The following is a 22,979-nucleotide window of genomic DNA, read 5'->3' on the forward strand; positions in this document are numbered from 1 at the left end:
ACGCTTCCGGATAAGCCGGCGAGTGAGTTTCATTGCAACTTGTCGATATTCTTTACCAACACGCATTTCAAGAGCTCTTACGTTAAAATTTCTGGATCGAGTGCGCTCCAATGCAGGCTATTTTTTGCCTTTTTTGGTACACCTATTGCAAATGAAGCCTTTCTTCTAGAGAGATTAGAGTTCAAGACGCAGCATGGAGGCTTTGTTGTGTCACACGACATGTTTGTTTTAGCCTTTCTCTTCCACTAAGAAGCCTTTTCTTCTCTTGTGGCGCAAAATCGAATCCGCCGCATGACCTGTTTTCTCTTAAGTGAGATAAAGCTGATGAGTCTGTTTCACAAACACGCAAACTCACAGTCTATAGGGATCTTATATAATAAGGTAGAAAAGGGGCCACTGAAGTGATCACGAGACAGTCAAGACAATAACGCTCAAAGGCTATTTATATCATAGCAACAACTCCTCTTTGTATAATTTGTGTGGGTGGTATCCTATATACAGTGGGGCAAATAAGTATTTAGTCAACCACCAATTGTGCAAGTTCTCCTACTTGAAAAGATTACAGAGGCCTGTAATTGTCAACATGGGTAAACCTCAACCATGAGAGACAGAATGTGGAAAAAAAAAATAGAAAATCACATTGTTTGATTTTTTAAAGAATTTATTTCCAAATTAGAGTGGAAAATAAGTATTTGGTCACCTACAAACAAGCAAGATTTCTGGCTGTCAAAGAGGTCTAACGTCTTCTTACAAGGTCTAGCGAGGCTCAACTCGTTACCTGTATTAATGGCACCTGTTTTAACTCATTGTCTGTATAAAAGACACCTGTCCACAATCTCAGTCAGTCACACTCCAAAATCCACGATGGCCAAGACCAAAGAGCTGACGAAGGACACCAGAGACAAAATTGTAGACCTGCACCAGGCTAGGAAGACTGAATCTGCAATAGGTAAAACACTTGGTGTAAAGAAATCATCTGTGGGAGCAATTATTAGAAAATGGAAGACATACAAGATCACTGATGATCTCCCTCGATCTGGGGCTCCATGCAAGATCTCACCCCGTGGCGTCAAAATGATAACAAGAACGGTGAGCAAAAATCCCAGAACCACACGGTGGGACCTAGTGAATGACCTATAGAGAGCTGGGACCACAAGGCTACTATCAGTAACACAATGCACCGCCAGGGGTTCAAATCCTGCACGGCCAGACATGTCCCCCTGCTGAAGAAAGTACACGTCCAGGCCCGTCTGCGGTTCGCTAGAGAGCATTTGGATGATCCAGAAGAGGACTGGGACAATGTGTTATGGTCAGATGAAACTAAAATAGAACTTTTTGCTACAAACACAGGTTCTCGTGTTTGGAGGAGAAAGAATACTGAATTGCATCCGAAGAACACCATACCCCCTGTGAAGCATGGGGGTGGAAACATCATGCTTTGGGTCTGTTTTTCTGCAAAGTGACCAGGACGACTGATCTGTGTAAAGGAAAGAATGAATGGGGCCGTGTATCGAGAGGTTTTGAGTGAAAATCTCCTTCCATCAGCAAGTGCATTGAAGATGAGACGTGGCTGGGTCTTTCAGCATGACAATGATCCCAAACACACAGCCAGGGCAACAAAGGAGTGGCTTCATAAGAAGCATTTCAAGGTCCTGGAGTGGCCAGTCTCCAGATCTCAACCCCATAGAAAATCTGTGAAGGGTGTTGAAAGTCCGTGTTGCCCAACGACAGCCCCAAAACATCACTGTTCTAGAGGAGATCTGCATGGAGGAATGGGCCAAAATGCCAAAAACCGTGTGTGAAAAGCTTGTGAAAAGTTTGGCCTCCGTTATTGCCAACAAAGGGTACATATGTCAGGAATTTGCGGGCAGGCAGGTGGTGTGTGGACCCAATTGCAGGGAATTGGAGGCGAGGCAGGTAGACGGTGCAAAAATGATTTAATTAAGGCAAGCAAAAAAAACAACGTATCAACAAATAATGTGGAGAACCCAAAAAACGCAGCGAACAAAACTCAGGTCACTAACCAAAGGGTGGGTATTAAAAAGTTTTTTAATAAAAACTTACTGAGGCGAACACGAGGACTTGGAGAAAACTGACGAGAACAGGTTCGGACGTGCACATGGACATTGACATAGACATAGACAATGACGCAACAAGGAGTGAAAAGAAACCAGGAGCTTATATACACATATGCAGACACTGGGTAACGAGACAACGAGGAACAGCTGAGTAATCCAGGAGGATGGACTAGGAGCAGGAACACCAGGTGAAATCAATGGGTAATCACAGGGACAAGTCACACGAGGAAAAAAACCAACACAAAACCTAACAACATAACAAAGTATTGAGATGAACTTTTGGTATTGACCAAATACTTATTTTCCACCATGATTTGCAAATACATTCTTTAAAAATCAAACAATGTGATTTTCTGTTTTTTTTCCCCCACATTCTGTCTCTCATGGTTGAGGTTTATCCATGTTGACAATTACAGGCCTCTCTAATATTTTCAAGTGGGAGAACTTGCACAATTAGTTGTTGACTAAATACTTATTTGCCCCACTGTATATAGGATACTACCCACACAAATTATACAAAGAGGAGTTGTTGCTATGATATAAATAAATATATGATATAAATAAATAGTATATAAATAAACAATATATACTGTATCTCTCTCTCTCTCCCCATATATATATATATATATATATATATATATATATATATATATATATATATATAAATGTGTGTATTAGGGCTGTCAAACAATTAAAATTTTTAATCGAGTTAATTACAGCTTAAAAAGTAATTAATCGTAATTAATCGCAATTCAAACCATCTATAAGATATGCCATATTTTTCTGCAAATTATTGTTGGAATGGAAAGATAAGACACAAGATGGATATATACATTCAACATACGGTGCATAAGTACTGTATTTGTTTATTATAACAATAAATCAACAAGATGGCATTAACATCATTAACATTCTGTTAAAGCGATCCATGGATAGAAAGACTTTTAGTTCTTAAAAGATAAATGTTAGTACCAGTTATAGAAATTTTATATATTAAAACCTCTCGTAATGTTTTCGTTTTAATAAAATTTGTAAAATTTTCTATCAAAAAATAAACTAGTAGCCCGCCATTGTTGACGTCAATAATTACACAATGCTCATGGGTGCTTAAGCCCATTAAAAAATCAGTTGCACCCAAGCGCCAGAAGAGGGCGACAAAACTCCCAAAAACCCAAGTAACAAGTTGGCATTGCACTGTTCTGTCATTTTAATCTGTTTGAGCGGGGCATGTGCGTTAATTGCGTCAAATATTTTAACGTGATTAATTTAAAAAATGTAATTACCGCTCTTTAACGTGATAATTTTGACAGCCCTAATACGCACACATATGAAAGTCAACTACATGCAATGACATTTTTGCCCCAAGTGTATGGGGATTAGCCACATTAAGCCACACAGTTGCTAACCGTCATATGCTATTATTGCTGGATTCATTAACTAATTACTATTACTCCTTCACGAAGCCGCTGGAAACAGAAATGTTGTCTAATCCATCTGCAGGCGACCAGGAGATTGATTTTTGATTGTTTGATGATTTTACGACACTGTGCGGGTGTGTACTGGTCCTCATGGGAAAAGTACTTACTTAAGGCAAAACATTTCCGCTTTTGTCTACTGGTGTCGCTATAATTGACCAAAATTTAAGTTACCAAGTGTTGCTTTAACTGAGACACTATTACAGTGGAAGATTTTGGCAGCGACTTGGTTTTTGATAAATATTGACAACTTTTTAAACGGTTTTACGATTCTTGGCTTGAGCCTATCAATAACCTTTCGGGATGCAAAGTATCACAATATATCACCATTTCGATATTTTGTCACACTACTAGTAGAGATGGGGAGTAAGAAACACTAAATATTTGAAGTTTGAGTCTCCTTGCCACTACAGTTATGTACTCATGATCTGAATTCATGCAGACAGACACTCTCGCAGACAATAGCCACGCGTGTAAGCCTACACCCGAGAAACAGCCTGTCCATTTAAAGCACACAAAAATCAAGTTAGCTGACCTTTGTAGGCCTCCCAGCAAGAGGGGCCTTTTTGTGTTCAATGTCAAGGTCACGTGAGGCATCCTTGTAACTGGAGAAACAGCCCCCCATCCCCTTAATCCATAGATGACTGATGCACTGTTAGCATGGTTGGATACAGCAAGACCAACTGTGATGGAGAATGTAGTCTGTATATATATATATATATGCCTGTCTGTTAGATGTAGTGCAGATTTCTCTGACAACTGTGGGTTTAACAGACTTTAAAAAGCGACAACCTACGCAGAACATTCTCTCAGAAGCTCCGTGGCTTGTCAAAATGCAGTTTTTCAAATTCCAGTCTTGCGTTTTTAGGGTTTACACACATGCTCAGAAGTGTTAGTACATACTACACTGTTAAATCCGGACTAGACACAGAAATGTACTTACTGTGAAACATTAAGAAACTATGGGTTATCGTGTTGTCATTCTTGTTAGGATTTCATTGTTTTATTCATGTAGGGTTGTCTGCTTTTATTTTGGTAGTGACATTCCTCCTTGTTTCACCTCTACTTCCCACTCTTATGTTTCCTAATCATGCTGATTGTATCCACCTGTGATCCGGTGTATATTTAGTTGGCATTTGCCCTTGTCCATTGTCAGTTTGTCTTGTATCCTAACATGTCCTGAGACAATTACCTGACTTATTTGAGTAACTAGATTTTAAAAAGTGATCGAGGAATTATCTCCACCTCGAGGAATTGTTTAGTGTCGCCAGCTCTAAGCATGACATTTTGCCTGGACTACCTTTAATTCGGCACAAAGCGCTGACGTCACGTATGTATAGGAAGAAGATGGAGGCGGCGGATATATATTTTGATTTCAACCATGCCAACGAAAGCGAAGAGAAAAGCACCAACAAAAAACAGAAAAGCAGAGCATTTCAAGATGGACAGAAAAGCGAACACTGTTTCATGTATTCAGTGTAAGACAGAGCTTGCAAACTAATACAGCACGTCTTCAATGCTGCAGCTCCACTGAAGGCACCCAGTTTACTCCAAGAGCGGAGGAGCGGTACTCAGGACAAGGTAAAATTTTAATGTAGCGCTAATATATAAAAGTAACGCTACTGTACTTTTCTAACCAAACGTTAGCCCAGCGAGGGCTAGGTTTCTATTAATCATGACTACTCTCGATGCGTGGCTAATGAGTCTTTCATACAGGCTTTGTTTAATCTGTAAAAACACAGCGCTGTAGCGTGATGAGGGTGTAAAATAAAAACTAGGGGTGTCAAACGATTAAAATTTTTAATCCAGTTAATAACAGCTTAAAAACTAATTAATCGTAATTAATCGCTATTAATCGCAATTCAAACCATCAATAAAATATGCCATATTTTTCTGTAAATTATTGTTGGAATGGAAAGATGAGACTCAAGATGGATATATACATTCAACATACGGTACATAAGTACTGTATTTGTTTATTATAACAATAAATCAACAAGATGGCATTACCATTATTAACATTCTGTTAAAGCGATCCATGGATAGAAAGACTTGTAGTTCTTAAAAGATAAATGTTAGTACAAGTTATAGAAATTTTATGTTAAAACCCCTCTTAATGTTTTCCTTCCTAATAAAATTTGTAAAATTTTAAATAAAAAAATAAACTAGTAGCCCGTGATGTTGATGCCAATATTTACTTACACAATGCTCATGGGTGCTGAAGCCTATAAAATCAGTCGCACATATCTTTGTAACGACAAGGCGAAGTCGTTAATGGTGAGCGCGTGTCCAGTTGTTGTGTGCAGCTTACATGGCAGGATGAATCTGAGGAGAACTTTTCTACAAGTCCTTCCATGATCAAACATAAGTTAATATTCCTTTCTTTCAAGAAAGTTTGTATTGTTTACTTTGGAATCGCTGCATTTGCGCATTTTGCGGCTATGTTTAACGTTACGTGCATGCGCAGAACCGCATCGTTGCAATTTTTGATGGGTTGCAAAATTTGTCAGAACATCGGTCCGTGAAAAAAAAGACCCAAATAACACCGGTCCGTGGTGCAAAAAAGGTTGGGGACCCCTGTTTTAACGTGATTAATTAAAAAAGTTAATTACCGCCCGTTAACGCGATAATTTTGACAGCCCTAATAAAAACATAATAAAGCTGTCAATTTTAGCTCAGTAGTTATTGATGGATAAAACGCCAAGTAGCACTAGTGCCTAATGTACTCCAATACAGCAGGCAAGGGTTTGTATAGGGATGGTAGGGCAGGAGTCCCCAACAGTTTTTGCACCACAGACCTGTGTGATTTAGGTCTTTTATTTTTCACGGACCGGTGTTGTCAAATTTTGCACCCTTATAAAATTTTGCTCCCAAAGCCTTTGTTGCGGTGAAAAAAAGCCCTCTTTTATATTCAGTTGGACTCTCAATGTTATCCAACGGTGCTAAAAAACTATTTACACCATAAACATACATGTGCAACACGAAAATGGCGTAAATTAATGCTTAACGACACGGCAAAGTCGTTAAGTGAGAGTGCTGCGTGCAGTGGTTGTGTGCAGCTAACATGGCAAACGTAAGTTAATATTCCTTTCTTTAAAGAAAGTTTGTAGTACTTTAGAATCTCTGCATTCGCAGTCATTTTTACCGTTACGCACATGCCAAATTTGTCAGAACACTGGCAGTGTGCGGCAGAAAAATACAGCAAATATGAAATTACATTTGTTTCTAGCCCCGTCGTGTTAAGTGCAGGGAAAATACAACTCACCCGCTGAATAAGTGGCTGAATCTCCCGAGATGGGAGAGTGAGAGAAGCCCGCTTCACAAAGATACGATGTTGGAAATTGTAGCACAGTTTTCAGTGTTCTCCCAGCGATGTCAGAATAATCCGAAATGACTTTAATCCAGAACCTCGGTAGAGTTGTTGTCTCAAATGTACGTTTAAGGTTGCCGTGATTTGCGATCTCTACAAGCTGATATTCCTGTTGCACAGACATGCTCGAATCACTCAGTTGACTCACATACGGGTCACGAACCCACTCCTTCACAGTTCGTGGGCCCTTTAGTGATTGGGAAGTAGCATAGATTTTGTTTTCTACGAGGTTGTAGGCTCATCTTCTGGCTCGTCAGGTCCCCTTTTCCCCGTAAAAAATCTGTCCAACGAAGTCTGTTTTTTAGTCATTCTAGTTTCGGGGCTAATTATTTCTGGGAACAAATGTGATGGGCGAGGACCTACGTCATACGTTATTATCGAGGCCAAGTGCACATAGATATGGCGGAAAACACAGACAAGACTGAAAAAGTAGTTTCTGCTCTTGCACCCTTCTTTAAAATAAACTGCTGTATTTTAAGCCAAAAGAACTGTTGTGTTTGATAGAACAATATGTCTATTCATGGCGCACTAAGCCTCCGAACCATTTTTAATTTGTCCGTTTTACCCTGAAAACCCCCGTTTACAGACGTCGCGCAACCGCTTTTGTTTCAACTCAGCCATAAAAAAGACGGTAAGTAATTTATCATTCAAAATGTCTGTCATTTTTAGCTTAGAATCATTAATTGATGTCTAATATTTCGTTTAAGAAAAAAAAAAGACTTAAAAAAAATTATTCACTCGCATATTTTAAACTTATAAACGAATTACGTCACAATGAAAAATTTGGTGCCTGTAAAAAAGTCACAGATATCTACCTCATAACTATCGCTTGATTGCATTTTTTTTTGTTACTGTCGCATTTTCTCCGATATGTTAGATGATAAATAATCGATCCCCCCCCCAAAAAATAAAATAAAATAAAATAAAAATCCAGCTGTGGTCATTCACAGCTGTGTCTTGACACTCGGTGATACACGCTACATGGAGTTTTTGGATCGAAACGAGGTAAGTACGTGATAATAACTCGTTAACATTGTGGCGTCTTTAATTCTGCTCTCGCGTGTTCTCGCCTCCAATTAGGGTTTTGCTGTTAAAAAAAAAAAAAAAATTCTAATGCCTTCCTGTTCAAATTACTTGTTCCCCAAGAAAATTGAGATTTTAAGCTTTCCAATGATGTATCACACATGCATAATCAGACAATTTTGAAAGTTGGACAAATTGGGGGTCTCAGAGCGGAACTGCAAGTCACCTGAGTGTTTTCCGCCATATACAAAACAAAATGTACTGCCAACAGTCCAATCAATGCATTTCTATGACGACCTCCTATCCTGTAGTTGTATATCTAGAGTAGACAGGGATATTGGTGTGTTAAACGGCACAGGCCAAAGTCAATCGGCCAGAATGCAGTTGTTAATAAATTATTTATTATTTCTACGCGGATCAGTACCAAACGTGCCATGGACCGGTACCGGTCCGCACCCCGGTCATTGGGAACCCCTGCGGTAGGGGCAGATGTTGTTTTTTGTTTCAGCCAGCAGTAGCAGCCATTGTAATGTAAAAAGACTCTTTGATTTACACTCAATTTATAATTGCACTTTACCCCTCAAAAATGTTCTATCCGATTACTCGATTAATCGATGGAATTTTCCGTAGACTACTCAATTATTAAAATATTCGATAGCTGAAACCCTAGTCCGAGCTAGAGTTCGGATGCATGTTCACATTTACAAAACGAAGTGAACTGAGAAAAAACACTCTCGTCCATTTAAAAAGGACCAAACAGTGCTAATGTGAAAACGTCCTTAAATTTTACTTGTTGAAACCTGTAAGAACCACGGTATTTTCTAATTAATTTGCTGCCAGCCTCTCCCAGTTCAAATGGATTTGACATTATCACCATGATAGTCAAGTAACACGCACTGGCAGAACTGCATGGTTATATGGTGTCAGAAGTGGGAAATTGCTGAGAGATTATTTAGCCTGTTTTGTGATACAGTGGGGCAAATAAGTATTTAGTCAACTACTAATTGTGGAAGTTCTCACACTTGAAAATATTAGAGAGGCCTGTAATTGTCAACATGGGTAAACCTCAACCATGAGAGACAGAATAGGGGAAAAAAAAACAGAAAATCACATTATTTGATTTTTAAAGATTTTTATTTGCAAATCATGGTGTAAAATAAGTATTTGGTCAATACGAAATGTTCATCTTAGTACTTTGTTATGTACCCTTTGTTGGCAATAACGGAGGCCAACGTTTTCTGTATCTCTTCACGAGCTTTTCACACACTGTTGCTGATATTTTGGCCCATTCGTCCATGCAGATCTCCTCTAGAGCAGTGATGTTTTGGGACTGTCGTCGGACAACATGGACTTTCAACTCCCTCCACAGATTTTCTATGGGGTTGAGATCTGAAGACTGGCTAGGCCACTCCAGGACCTTGAAATGCTTCTTACGAAGTCACTCCTTTGTTGCCCTGGCTGTGTGTTTGGGATCATTGTCATGCTGAAAGACCCAGGCACGTCTCATCTTTAATGCCCTTGCTGATGGAAGGAGATTTTCACTCAAAATCTGTCGATACGTGGCCCCATTCATTCTTTCCTTTACACAGATCAGTCGTCCTGGTCCCTTTGCAGAAAAACAGCCCCAAAGCATGATGTTTCCACCCCCATGCTTCACAGTGGGTATGGTGTTCTTTGGATGCAATTGAGTATTCTTTCCCCTCCAAACACGAGAACCTGTGTTTCTGCCAAAAAGTTCTATTTTGGTTTCATCCCACCATAACACATTCTCCCAGTCCTCTTCTGGATCATCCAAATGCTCTCTAGCGAACCGCAGACGGGTCTGGATGTGTACTGGCTTCAGCAGGGGGACACGTCTGGCAGTGCAGGATTTGAGTCCCTGGCGGCGCATTGTGTTACTGATAGTAGCCTTTGTTACTGTGGTCCCAGCTCTCTGTAGATCATTAACTAGGTCCCCCGTGTGGTTCTGGGATTTTTGCTCACCGTTCTTATCATTTTGACACCACGGGGTGAGATCTTGCATGGAGCCCCAGATCAAGTGAGATTATCAGTGGTCTTGTATGGCTTCCATTTTCTAATAATTCCTCCCACAGTTGATTTCTTCACACCAAGCGTTTTACCTATTGTAGATTCAGTCTTCCCAGCCTAGTGCAGGTCTACAATTTAATCTCTGGTGTCCTTCGACAGCTCTTTGGTCTTGGCTATAGTGGAGTTTGGAGTGTGACTGACTGAGGTTGTGGACAGGTGTCTTTTATACCGATAATGAGTTAAAACAGGTGCCATTACTCCAGATAAGTGGAGCCTCGTTAGACCTCGTTAGAAGAAGTTAGACCTCTTTGACAGCCAGAAATCTTGCTTGTTTTTAGGTGACCAAATACTTATTTTCCACTCTAATTTGGAAATAAATTCTTTAAAGATGAAACAATGTGATTTTCTGTTTTTTTTCCCATATTCTGTCTCTCATGGTTGAGGTTTACCCATGTTGACAATTACAGGCCTCTCTAACCTTTTCAAGTAAGATAACTTGCACAATTGGTGGTTGACTAAATACTTATTTGCCCCACTGTATCTTTGTTTGCTTCAGTAACAGTTAGGTATTAAATACCGTAGAGTGGCACAAATGTGAAAAAGCAGTTGTTGTTTAGTCATGAAACAAACAGCGTCACATATATTTACCCAGGTGCGACAGTGAGCTTCCGTTGCGAGCTTCTAAGCCCCGAGGCGTCACTTTCAACCAAGCCCCTCGTTTTACAAATAGCTATGCAAATCCGCGTGCCACTTCTCGTTTTTCTTTTTGTTTGAGAGCCTGGGAAAATTTCTTCGTCTTTTATCACAGCACGCACGGAACAACTTCTGCTTTTTTTTTAAGGTCTTATTTTTGTTTCTTTCTTCTATGTGTAGACTCCCTTTGAGAGCAAGCAGAAGAGGCCGGAGCCGTTGAATTATGTAGCGCGGAGCCCGCGGCCTCTCGCAGTATCGCTCCGGCGCGCCGACGCCGTTGCATGCATATAAACGGGCAAACAAAAACACGAGCGTGCACGCCGCGTATGACACCTTGGATTGTTTGCGCTTTGCTAACATTAATAACAGCTTCCTCAATTTCCGACAAAGGGGAAATAAAAAAAGGGGGAAAGTGCTGTGCAAGTAAACAGTGGGACGCGTAAATCAAATCTGAATTCCTTCCTTCAAGAGGAAGTTTCGCAAAGCTGCCTCCCGCTATCAAGTTTCCGCCATAGTTTTAGTTTTTTATTCGTCTGTCCGTCACGTTCCTGTTTGAAAGTCATCGCAGACAGGCCTTCGGGCTATGCTTTGAATTTGGCATTTACGTTTCATGGCTTTTCAGAGTGATGTGAGAGGTTCTGGGTCGTCAAGAACTCTTAGGATTCCAGTAGAAATTCAGCAAAACGGACAAGCTTGGAAGAAAGTGTTACACCTTATGCAATCTTAACCAGGACTAAAAATGGGTAGGATTCTTTGCCAGAACTTCCTGAATGGTCTCCACGGGGCCAGATTAAAACCACCAAAAAGCCCAGACTTTTGTCTCCCCAGCCACGTCAACCTTCAACGCGATCCCAATGCGTTCCCAGGCCAGCCGAGAGACTGTCTTTGCAATGTGTCCTGGGTCGCCCCCGGGACCTGCCGTCCCGGAACACCTCTCCAGAGTAGTGTCCTGGAGGCATCCGAACTTGATGCCCAAGCCACCTCAGCTGGCTCCTCTCAACAGAAAGCCTTTTGGCTTAGCTCCTTCTTCAATTCAACGGACCGGTACAGAGTCCGCATCACTGCAGACGGTGCACTGATCTGCCTGTTGATCTCTCGCTCCTTCCTGCCCTCACTCGTGAACGAGATCCTAAGATACTTGAACTCCTCCACTTGTGGAAGCATCTCATTCCCAACCAGGAGAGAACTCTAACCCTTATCTGACTAAGGACCATGGTCTCGGATTTGTACGTACTGATCTTCATCCCAACCGCTTCACACTAGGCTGCGAACCGCTCCAGTGTGAGTTGGGGATCACTGCTTAATGAAGCCAACAGCCGCCAAACCGGACCCTCTCAACGCTTCAGAAATTCTGTCCAGAAAAGTTATGAACAAAATCTGTTACAAGGGGCAACCTTGGCGGAGTCCAACCCTCATTGGGAACGAATCTGACTGACTGCCGGCAATGCTGACCAAACTCTAACAGCGGTCGTACAAGGAACGAACAGCCTGGCTTGGTACCCCAGATTCCCGAAGCACCCCTCACAGGACTGCACGAGGGACACGGTCGTCAGGTAGACCGGTTGGGCGAACTCCTATGCACCCTCGAGGAGCCTGCCGAGGGTGTAGAGATTGTCCACTGTTCCACGGCTGGGACAAACACCACAGTCAGCTCTCGGATTCAGAAGGAGCATTGTGGTTTTCATCACATGTCAGTGTGTCTGCCACTGAACGGACAACTGAGTCCACACTGTAAATACAAGTAGTACCCGGGTTACGAACGAGTTCCGTTACTACTGTCAGGTTTTGCAGGTGTGGACCCAAACACAGGGAAAAACAAAGACAAGGCAAGACAGGGTGGTGAAAAACTAAAAAACGTTTAATGATCTTAACAAAAACACAAAATTCAAACCAAAACTGTGGGGATCCAAAAACTGTGACAAACAAACTCAGAGCAATAACAAAAGGCTGGGTGTCCAAAACTTACTAGGCGGAAGATAGCTTTGACGCAGAAATGGACAAGACGCTCATATAGACAATGACCCAATAAGGACAGCACAAGGTGAACTTAAATACAGACATGGGGTAGCAAGACAATGAGGCACAGGTCGGTGACACAAGAGGCCACAGATTTGTCAACACACAAGGAGCAGGCCACAACAGGTCGAATCAATGGGTAATTACAATGACCAGACGCACTAGGGCAAAATCTTAACAGAACTCAAGTCAAGGCATTGCACCTATGCTGATGACGAACCCCAATTTCCGCGTAAGTCGGAAATAACCCTTTAAAATTTCAAAATAACTGTCCAAAAAGTCCAAACGTATTGCGTTTTGTTTAATGGTGGAGGATGCACTGCCCTCTGGTGAGTCTGGCTGGACTGTCGTTCAATGTTACTTCCATATAGGAGCACTCAGACGTCTCACATGGAAAAAGGATAGCTGTGCTATCACGGCGCAGCTATGGTTTGGCCCGCATAAGTATTGTAAGTTGCTTCAGCTAATATATGTTTGCATGCATTCGTGATTAGGTTTAGAGCAACAGTTTGTGGAGTTAAGTGTGAGCGATTTGCTGTGAGAATTTTAAATACGTTAGCATTTGTACCATTTAAGCTAGCCGACTTTTGTGAAGCAAATCAGGCTAATTTAATCTACACAATTTAGATACTGATAAGACTAGATGGACGTTTGAACACCAGTTGTCTTGTGTCGAGTGTTTTATTGTTAAAATGCGTGTCATTTTGAACAGAGCTGTATATATGTTTCAGCTTTACAAATTGTCAAAAGTGAAGGAAGTAAAAAGCTTCAAAAAGCACAATTACCTTGTCTGTAAAGCTGAACAACTTCCCATTTAGTGAGGACAGAACAATTCATGTTAATAAGTTATAGTATAAAAATAAGATACGGTACAATAAGGCACTGTTTATGCAGTCTAAATCATGTATAAGTAGTAATTTGTGGCTGGAAAACATGCCAAACATGATGTATCTCAGTCAAGTCGAATTAGAAAAAAAAAAATATATATTTTTTTTGTACCCAGTGTTCTTTGGGCGTTCTTTCAGGCTTGTGCAGATCTGCCTCTACATCCTAACGTTAGTAGATTGTTTTCTTCTTGGAGATTCGTGTGTGGCTGCCTATCTGTTTTTTATTTTTATTTTTTAAAACATTGGGTTTTGATGGTTGCAGTCATATTTCGGGAACAAAGCACCGTTCCGGCCCAGAATCTTTTACTGGAATAACGTTCCGGACCACTTTCACCCCTGATCTTAACTATATTGTAGACTATATTGTAATGTTTTTCGTAAAGATGCACCGATACAAGTATCGATAGAGGGGTCCGATCCGGCCCGAAATGGTGGTATTGGTATCTGCGCGTACCAACAAAGAGAGGGCGCCGCAAAGGGGTCAATTTCCTTCAATACAATAAAATCAGGGCAGCCATCAGATGCTAACTCCCATCACTAACGGGTACGTTAGACCCACCACCTTTCGTAAATAAAAAAATAAACGTCCATTCTCAACAACAACAAAAAATACTTTCAAAAGTATATAAAGCTTTCTCATTTAGCAACTCTACTTGTCTACCAATGGAATAACAAACTTTCGGTAACATTGGATAATAACTATTGGTCCAACATCTGTCAAAATACATTTACAATGACAAAGAATAAGAACCTTCTACGTATACAGTTCAAAATACTGCACAGATGGCATATTACTCAATCTAAAATGTACAAAATGGCGTGCTCCCAAGATAAATGTACAAGCTGCAAAGAAGATACTTCAGACACATACACACACATCTTTCCTATTAAACTGCAGGATTCCATTGTCTCCAATTCTTTGTCTGCTTGGCAATCTGAATACAGTGAATATCTCAAACCATCAAGCCCGTCCACAACTAGCAAGTTTAAAGACAGCCAAAAAAAAAAAACAATATTGTTGAAATGGAATAACAAACAAAACATTAGCATGAACCAATGGCTAAATCTAATCATTGAATAAACGTTTGGAATGGAATTTTATTGGCATCATCATCGGTATCATTGACAATCATTGACAATTACAAAATGTGATATGATTTGCCCGAAGGAACCGAAGAAGAAGACAAAGGCGGACGGGATGAAGCATATGCTTATCAGTTTCCCGTCCCCCATACAACCAAAGACGCACATTCAGGCATGGAACATACATCAAAACTGTACAATAACGCAATCAACAATCTGGGTTTAGTAACTTGGCGTCCAGTCAAGCAGCTCAATTTCAGGGCGTACACGCGTCGGCACTGGTCGAGATCATCAGCCAAAATTTCCAGCCTCTTGATGCGAACATCTCTCTCCTCGACCGCCTGGTTGAGTTTCTCGTTTCCAGCGCGAATTGACTGGAGCTCTCTGACGATTTCTTGATTCTGGTTTTGAATCAAGCCAGTCAAGGAGACCTCCAACTTCTGTATGGAGGATTTTATTTCTTCCAAGTCTCCAGGTTTCAAATTCTTTGGAGCCATACTGGGAGTCGAGCTTGCTGGCCCTGAGCGCTTGTCGGTTAAGAGAAGAGAGTGCTTCAGGAACTCAGAGTGCGACTGTACACGGTGAAGTCTGTACACGGTTTTACGGTTTTACACGTATAACATTAAAGAAAAATATCTGCCAAACAGACAAATAAAACTGACAAATATGAACAACGGTGGGAAATAGTCGCAAGAATGGAGGAGGGGGTTAGTGGTCCGTCCCCTCTTGCCATCCCTGAAGGCCGGTTCATGGATGCGCGGGTGGCCCGGGGGACCACCCTTGATCCTGGGTGGGGGCCGTGGCCCAGGGTTGGCGCCTGTGTAGCGTCTCAACTCGTCTGCGTGGCTGTCGCGCGCTTGGTGGGTCTCGCGTGTGGACGGATGTGATAGGGCGCGCTCGGGTGGGGGGTCCCGGTGCCGGGAGTGGCGATAGGGCGGCGTAGGGTCTGTCGCCAATGAGCTTACACTCACAAGGGATTCACACGATTACTGGGTTCCAGATCACAGAGCTGATTTGTGTACACTCTACCCCTTTCAACCACTTAGCTTATAGACTCTCCCCCCCCCCCCCCCTTCCCTGGTCAATAGGCCCCCCACATGGAAATACATCTAGCTGACGATAGCACCAACATATTAGTAGTTAGTGTAGACGTTCAATGTATTTCTTGTTGTTTGTTTGTGTTTCTTTTCTTTCTTCTCTTGTGTTTATTTTATTCTGTTCCCCTATAACCCCCTCCTCTTCGCTGCTTTGTCATAATTAACGAGGTATATTGAATGATCACAATGGGAGTATGCCATACTCTCAATGTGAAAGATTAAAACTGTTCAGACCCACCGGCACTTAAACTTCCATTCTCCGTGTCAAACAGCTGAACAGGACAGGTTTAAAAAAAATATACCATTACCGATACCATTTACCGGTCCAGTATTATAAGTTAGTATGTATTCAGTGGAAAATGCTTGTACATTCTTGTAAACACAAATATCTAACTTCACACTTTCTTTCCCACCTGGAGGTGAAGGTCTTCTTGTTTCTTTGCGAGGACACCTTTATGCCTTGAGACATGTGGGACGACTCGTCCTCCTGCTCTCGATGCATTACTGTCCTGGTTTCCATGGTAACCCCCAACTGCCACCTGTGGAGTTGCGGGGGAGGAATGCGTTCAGTGTATTTCTTTGTTCTGATGATACCCAAAGGGTACATATAAGACTGTATATGGGTTGGTCACAAAGTAAATGTAAATCGTATTCTCTGCAGGAATTGGAAGCGTTGTGTGGATTTGAAAGATGCCAAATGAAATTATTTATAAAGGTGGGCTTCAAAGGGTGGAAGATTTTGTCACAGTTCTTCAAATGGGTCATTAAAATTATCTGAATTTGGCCATTAAAATTCTGAAAAATGCAGATTAAATTTCCCTTTCCATCAAATTTAATTTAATAAATACATGCAGTTCTCTCCAATTTAAAAAAATGTCTCATGTTAAATCGAGGTCATCCATTTCTTTTAAATGATCCCAAATAATCTGTTAAAATACACATTTCTAGTCAAAATATAAAATGTTTAGTGTCTCAAAAGTGTTTCAAATGGATGGACGTTTGAACACCAGTTGTATTGTGTCAAGTGTTTTGTGGTTAAAATGTGTCTCGTTTTGAACATAAGTGTACATGAGTCACAGCTTTACAAATTGTCAAAAGTGAAGGAAGTAAAAAGCTTCAAAAAGCACAATTGCCTAATTTGATGTATTTAAAGCTGAACAACTTCACCTTTAATGAGGACAGAACACGTCATATTAATAAAGTAAAAAAAAAAAAAAAAAAAAACAACAACTGGAGAAAAAACGACTCCGGCGTCGTAAAGTCGAAATCGTACGTCGTTACCCAGGGACTACCTGTACAGTGGGGTAAATAAGTATTTAGTCAACCACTAATTGTGCAAGTTCTCCCACTTGAAAATATTAGAGAGGGCTGTAATTGACAACATTGGTAAACCTCAACCATGAGAGACAGAATGTGGGGAAAAAAACAGAACAGCACATTGTTTGATTTTTAAAGAATTTATTTGCAAATCGTGGTGGAAAATAAGTATTTGGTCAATACCAAAAGTTCATCTCAATACTTTATGTACCCTTTGTTGGCAATAATGGAGCCCAAACTTTTTCTGTAACTCTTCACAAGCTTTTCATACACTGTTGCTGGTATTTTGGCCCATTCCTCCATGCAGATCTCCACTAGAGCAGTGATGTTTTGGGGCTGTCGCTGGGCAACACAGACTTTCAACTCCCTTCTCACCCCGCGGCGTCAAAATGATAACAAGAACGGTGAGCAAAACCACCCTGGGTCCCGGGGGGGGGGACGGTGGCTCCTTTGCTGGGCGGCGGGAGGAGGGATGGGCTGCGCATGGCCCCCCCACCCCTCCGCCCGCCCTCCCTCCCCGGGCTGGCTGGGTGGGGGCCGTGGCCCTGGGTTGGCGCCCGCGCGGTTTCTCCGCCCGTCTGCGTGGCTGTCGCGCGCCCGGTGGGGCTTGCGTGCTGCTGGATGTGGTAGGGCATGCTCGGGTTGGGGGTTCCGGTGCCGGGATTGGCGATGCGGCGGCGTAGGGTTGGTCGCCAACGGGCTTACACTCATAAGAGATTCACACGATTACTGGGTTCTAGATCACAGAACTGATTTGTGTACACTCTACCCCTTTCAATCACTTAGCTTATAGTCTTATAGACACCCCCACCCCCTTTCTCCTCTTTCACTGGCCAATTGGCCCCCACATGGTGTAAACCGGAAATACATCTCGCTGACGATAGCACCAGCATATTAGTAACTAGTTTAGATGTTCAATGTATTTCTTGTTGTTGTTTATGTGTTTTTCTTTCTTCTCTTGTATTTCTTCTGTCCCCCCATAATCCCTTCCTGTTCGCTGCTTTGTCATAATAAAAAGGTATTTTGAAGGATCACAATGGGAGTATGTCAGACTCTCCATGTGAAACATTAAAACTGTTCAGAATCCGGGCACTTAGACTTCCATTCTCTGTGTCAAACAGCTGAACAGGACAGGTTTAAAAAAAAAAAAAAAAAAAAAAAAAAAGAACAGTGAGCAAAAATCCCAGAACCACACTGGGGGACTTAGTGAATGACCTACAAAGAGCTGGGACCACAGTAGCAAAGGCTACAATTAGTAACACAATGCGCCGCCAGGGACTCAAATCCTGCATTGCCAGACGTGTCCCCCTGCTGAAGAAAGTACACGTCCAAGCCTGTCTGCGGTTCGCTAGAGAGCATTTGGTTGATCCAGAAGAGGACTGGGAGAATGTGTTATGGTCAGATGAAACCAAAAAAAAACTTTTTGGAAGAAACACAGGTTCTCGTGTTTGGAGGAGAAAGAATACTGAATTGCATCCAAAGAACACCATACCCACAGTGAAGCATGGGGGTGGAAACATCATGCTTTGGGGCTGTTTTTCTGCATAGGGACCAGGACGACTGATCAGTGTAAAGGAAAGAATGAACGGGGCCATGTATCGAGAGATTTTGAGTGAAAGGGCATTGAAGATGAGACGTGGCTGGGTCTTTCAGCATGACAATGATCCCAAACACACAGCCAGGGCAACAAAGGAGTGGCTTCGTAAGAAGCATTTCAAGGTCCTGGAGTGGCCTAGCCAGTCTCCAGATCTCAACCCCATAGAAAATCTGTGGAGGGAATTGAAAGTCTGTGTTGCCCAACGACAGCCCCAAAACATCACAGCTGTAGAGGAGATCTGCATGGAGGAATGGGCCAAAATACCAGCAACAGTGTGTGAAAAGCTTGTGAAGAGTTAAAGAAAACGTTTTGCCTCCGGTATTGCCAACAAAGGGTACATAACAAAGTATTGAGATGAACTTTTGGTATTGACCAAATACTATTTTCCACCATGATTTGCAAATGAATTCTTTAAAAATCAAACAATGTGATTTTTCTGTTTTTTCCCCCACAATCTCTCTCATGGTTGAGTTTTACCCATGTTGACAATTACAGGCCTCTCTAATATTTTCCAAGTGGGAGAACTTGCACAATTAGTGGTTGACTAAATATTTATTTTCCCCACTGTACAGTATTTTTCCATTCATTTCTAACGCTGCACTTCTTAGAACTTCTGCTGCTCAAGAGACAAGTGTTCCGATTTTAGTTTAGCTGTTGTGATCAATGTCAGTTGGCTGAGGTGTTTTAAGCCCCGTGAACATGTGTTATTTCCGACCCTTATTAAATGAATCACCCCTTCTTTTTTACCCTTAATGACTCTCCCGTTGAGATCCGCTACGCTCCTCACCGCCATTAATCATACGGTACAGCTGCTCCCAGTAAGCTAATGATCTTATGCAGCCAAATAAACAAAATCAGGCCGTTGTTGAATTATGGCTTCATTCACCCGCTTCTCCAAACGGCGGCCATTTACACAAATGTTATGCGTCTTGTTCAATTAAGTCGGGAGCATGTAGGCTAACGGGCTAATAGGCTAATGTGCTACCCTTGTTGGCTCCTTTGTTGTGTTTTGATATTGTTTGTGTTAATTGGCAGCTTATTCCTGACTAATTACAATGAATTGACAGTCTACAAAAGCAACAATTTTTCTCTTTAATGTTTGTTTAAAAGTAAACGTGATATGACACAAAAAGCTAGCGTGTGTTTGAGGGAAGGCCTCTTCTTGGGAACTTGCAAATAAAAAAAGGCTATCAACAGAGGAGCAAAAAAAGACAAACTATTTCCTGGTCTTATTGTTAAGGGGAATCACTTCAGCTCAACAGCAAACAAACTCATTTCCCAGTCTTCTCCCCAGTGCGTCATTAAATACAGGCTCCATTGCGGCCATCAAAATAAAAGACCAATAAAAAAGTCAAACTGACTGTAGAAACAAGTTAGGACTCAGGAGAAGCAAAAGAAAGGAAAAACATAGCCGACAACACGGGCGGCCTAATCAGTGTTGTGCAGGTGCAGTTGCCGTGGCTCGGTTAGTTTTATATGTCAACGAGGCTAACTGTCTGCTCTAAATTATAAGTAACCTTTACAATGCAAGACAGGCGGAAAATTTGCATGCCAACTGAGCTAAATCACAACCGTGGATATTTTTAACCAACTCTACCATCAAAAAGATGCAGCATTTATTAAATTATTCGTCCGTTTAGGTTTAACGCATGCCTGGACCGACCAACGGCCACTCACAGTGCACAAATAAACCAACAAGCAATATACCGTGTTTTTCGGACAAAAGTCGCAGTTTTTTTTCTAGTTTGGCTAGGGGTGAGACTTACAGTGGGGCAAATAAATATTTAGTCAACCACTAATTGTGCAAGTTCTCCCACTTGAAAATATTAGAGAGGCCTGTAATTGTTAACATGGGTAAACCTCAACCATGAGAGACAGAATGTGGGGAAAAACCCCCAGAAAATCACATTGTTTGATTTTTAAAGAATTTATTTGCAAATCATGGTGGAAAGTAAGTATTTGGTCAATACCAAAAGTTCATCTCAATACTTTGTTATGTACCCTTTGTTGGCAATAACGGAGGCCAAAGGTTTTCTGTAACTCTTCACAAGCTTTTCACACACTGTTGCTGGTATTTTGGCCCATTCTTCCATGCAGATCTCCTCTAGAGCAGTGATGTTTTGGGGCTGTCGTTGGGCAACATGGACTTTCAACTCCCTCCACAGATTTTCTATGGGGTTGAGACCTGGAGTCTGGCTAGGCCACTGCAGGACCTTCAAATGCTTCTTACGAAGCCACTCCTTTGTAGCCCTGGCTGTGTGTTTGGGATCATTGTCATGCTGAAAGACCCAGCCACATCTCATCTTCAATGCCCTTGCTGATGGAAGGAGATTTTCACTCAAAATCTCTCGATACATGGCCCCATTCATTCTTTCCTTTACACAGGTCAGTCGACCTGGTCCCTTTGCAGGAAAACAGCCCCAAAGCATGATGTTTCCACCCCCATGCTTCACAGTGGGTATGGTGTTCTTCGGATGCAATTCAGTTTTTTTACTCCTCCAAACACGAGAACCTGTGTTTCTACCAAAAAGTTCTATTTTGGTTTCATCTGACCATAACACATTCTCCCAGTCCTCTTCTGGACCATCCAAATGCTTTCTAGCGAACTGCAGACGGGCCTGGACGTGTACTATCTTCAGCAGGGGGACACGTCTGGCAGTGCAGGATTTGAGTCCCTGGAGGCACATTGTGTTACTGATAGTAGCCTTTGTTACTGTGGTTCCAGCTCTCTGTAGGTCATTCACTAGGTCCCCCCGTGTGGTTTTGGGATTCTTGCTCACCGTTCTTGTTATCATTTTGACGCCACTGGGTGAGATCTTGCATGGAGCCCCAGATCGAGGGAGATTATCAGTGGTCTTGTATGGCTTCCATTTTTAAATATTTGCTCCCACAGTTGATTTCTTTACACCAAGCGTTTTACCGATTGCAGATTGTCTTCCCAGCCTGGTGCAGGTCTACAATTTTGTCTCTGGTGTCCTTCAACAGGTCTTTGGTCTTGGCCATAGTGGAGTTTGGAGTGTGACTAAGGCTACGTTCATACTACAGGTCTTAATGCACGAATCCGATTTTTTGTCATATCCGTTTTTTTGGCGTGCCCGTTCAGACTGACTTTGTCTATTGAGACCGTTCAAGTATTATGCATGCGCACTAATTCGCAGTCCGACACGCGCTGAGCAAGACGACCCGCATGCGCAGAAGCATCAAAACAAATGACACACGTCTTCCGTCATCCAGGGATATCATATTTTGCTTTTCAAAAGGAGGACACGAATAACAGACATAAATAATCCCCGTTTAGGCTTATATTCAAAGTTTATATGGATCGATAGCATGCACGCGCGGTCCGTGCACGTCACACACACATACGGGCAGTTTGCCCTGACTCTCGGCCGTGTAGGCAATGTTGAAATATTGCTCACTTGGAGCAGAGAGAAAACTGAGCATTCTCAGGCTTATCCTCGACCCATTTAAATTTTTTATTACTGTTGTCAAGCGCAGCCCTTCCCCAAAAGCCGTGTTCACTGCAAGCTAGGCGCTAATAACGCACAGCGGCACCGCTACGGTAAGCGTCTCTCTTGCTATTTGATGACGTAATTGCTGCATGAAATCCGATTTGGGAGAGTGGACAGTACAGACCGCCGCGACAGTCTGGAAAAATGTGGCCCAGATCGGATTTGAACCACATACGAAAGTGACCCAGATCGGATTTGAAATGGTCCAGTTCTATGTGACTTGTCACGTTCAGACCGTCAAGTTAATGCCTCACTCGAGTCGGAAAAAGACGAAAAAATCGGATTCGTGCATTAAGACCTGTAGTATGAACGTAGCCTAACTGAGATTGTGGACAGGTGTCTTTTATACCGATAATGAGTTAAAACAGGTGCCATTAATACAGGTAACGAGTGGAGCCTCGTTAAACCTCATTAGAAGAAGTTAGACCTCTTTGACAGCCAGAAATCTTGCTTGTTTGTAGGTGACTAAATACTTATTTTCCACTCTAATTTGGAAATAAATTCTTTAAAAATCAAACAATGTGATTTTCTGTTTTTTTTTTTTTTCCACATTCTGTCTCTCATGGTTGAGGTTTACCCATTTTGACAATTACAGGCCTCTCTAATATTTTCAAGTGGAGAACTTGCACAATTAGTGGTGGACTAAATACTTATTTGCCCCACTGTATACTCTGGAGCGACTTATGTGTGAAATTATTAACACATTATTAAATCATTTCACATGTTATTTTGGTGTTTTGGAGCGACACTGATGGTTTGGTAAACTCGTTAGTATGTTCTTTATGCTATAGTCATCTGAATAA

At 41.8% G+C, this 22,979-nt stretch overlaps 1 protein-coding gene across 1 annotated transcript in view; it reads right to left on the minus strand.

The window, feature by feature from the left end:
* Positions 1-22,979, minus strand: part of LOC130914549 (myomesin-3-like) — a 193,708-nt gene that overhangs the window by 165,876 nt on the left and 4,853 nt on the right. Inside the window, exon 2 of the mRNA XM_057833824.1 lies at positions 16,164-16,289. Coding sequence (XP_057689807.1) covers positions 16,164-16,270 — 107 coding nt within the window. The 5' untranslated portion in view covers positions 16,271-16,289. The remainder of the gene's footprint in view (positions 1-16,163; positions 16,290-22,979) is intronic.

Source organism: Corythoichthys intestinalis, chromosome 4 (genome assembly GCF_030265065.1).
Source record: "Corythoichthys intestinalis isolate RoL2023-P3 chromosome 4, ASM3026506v1, whole genome shotgun sequence".
Classification (NCBI taxonomy): Eukaryota; Metazoa; Chordata; class Actinopteri; order Syngnathiformes; family Syngnathidae; genus Corythoichthys; species Corythoichthys intestinalis.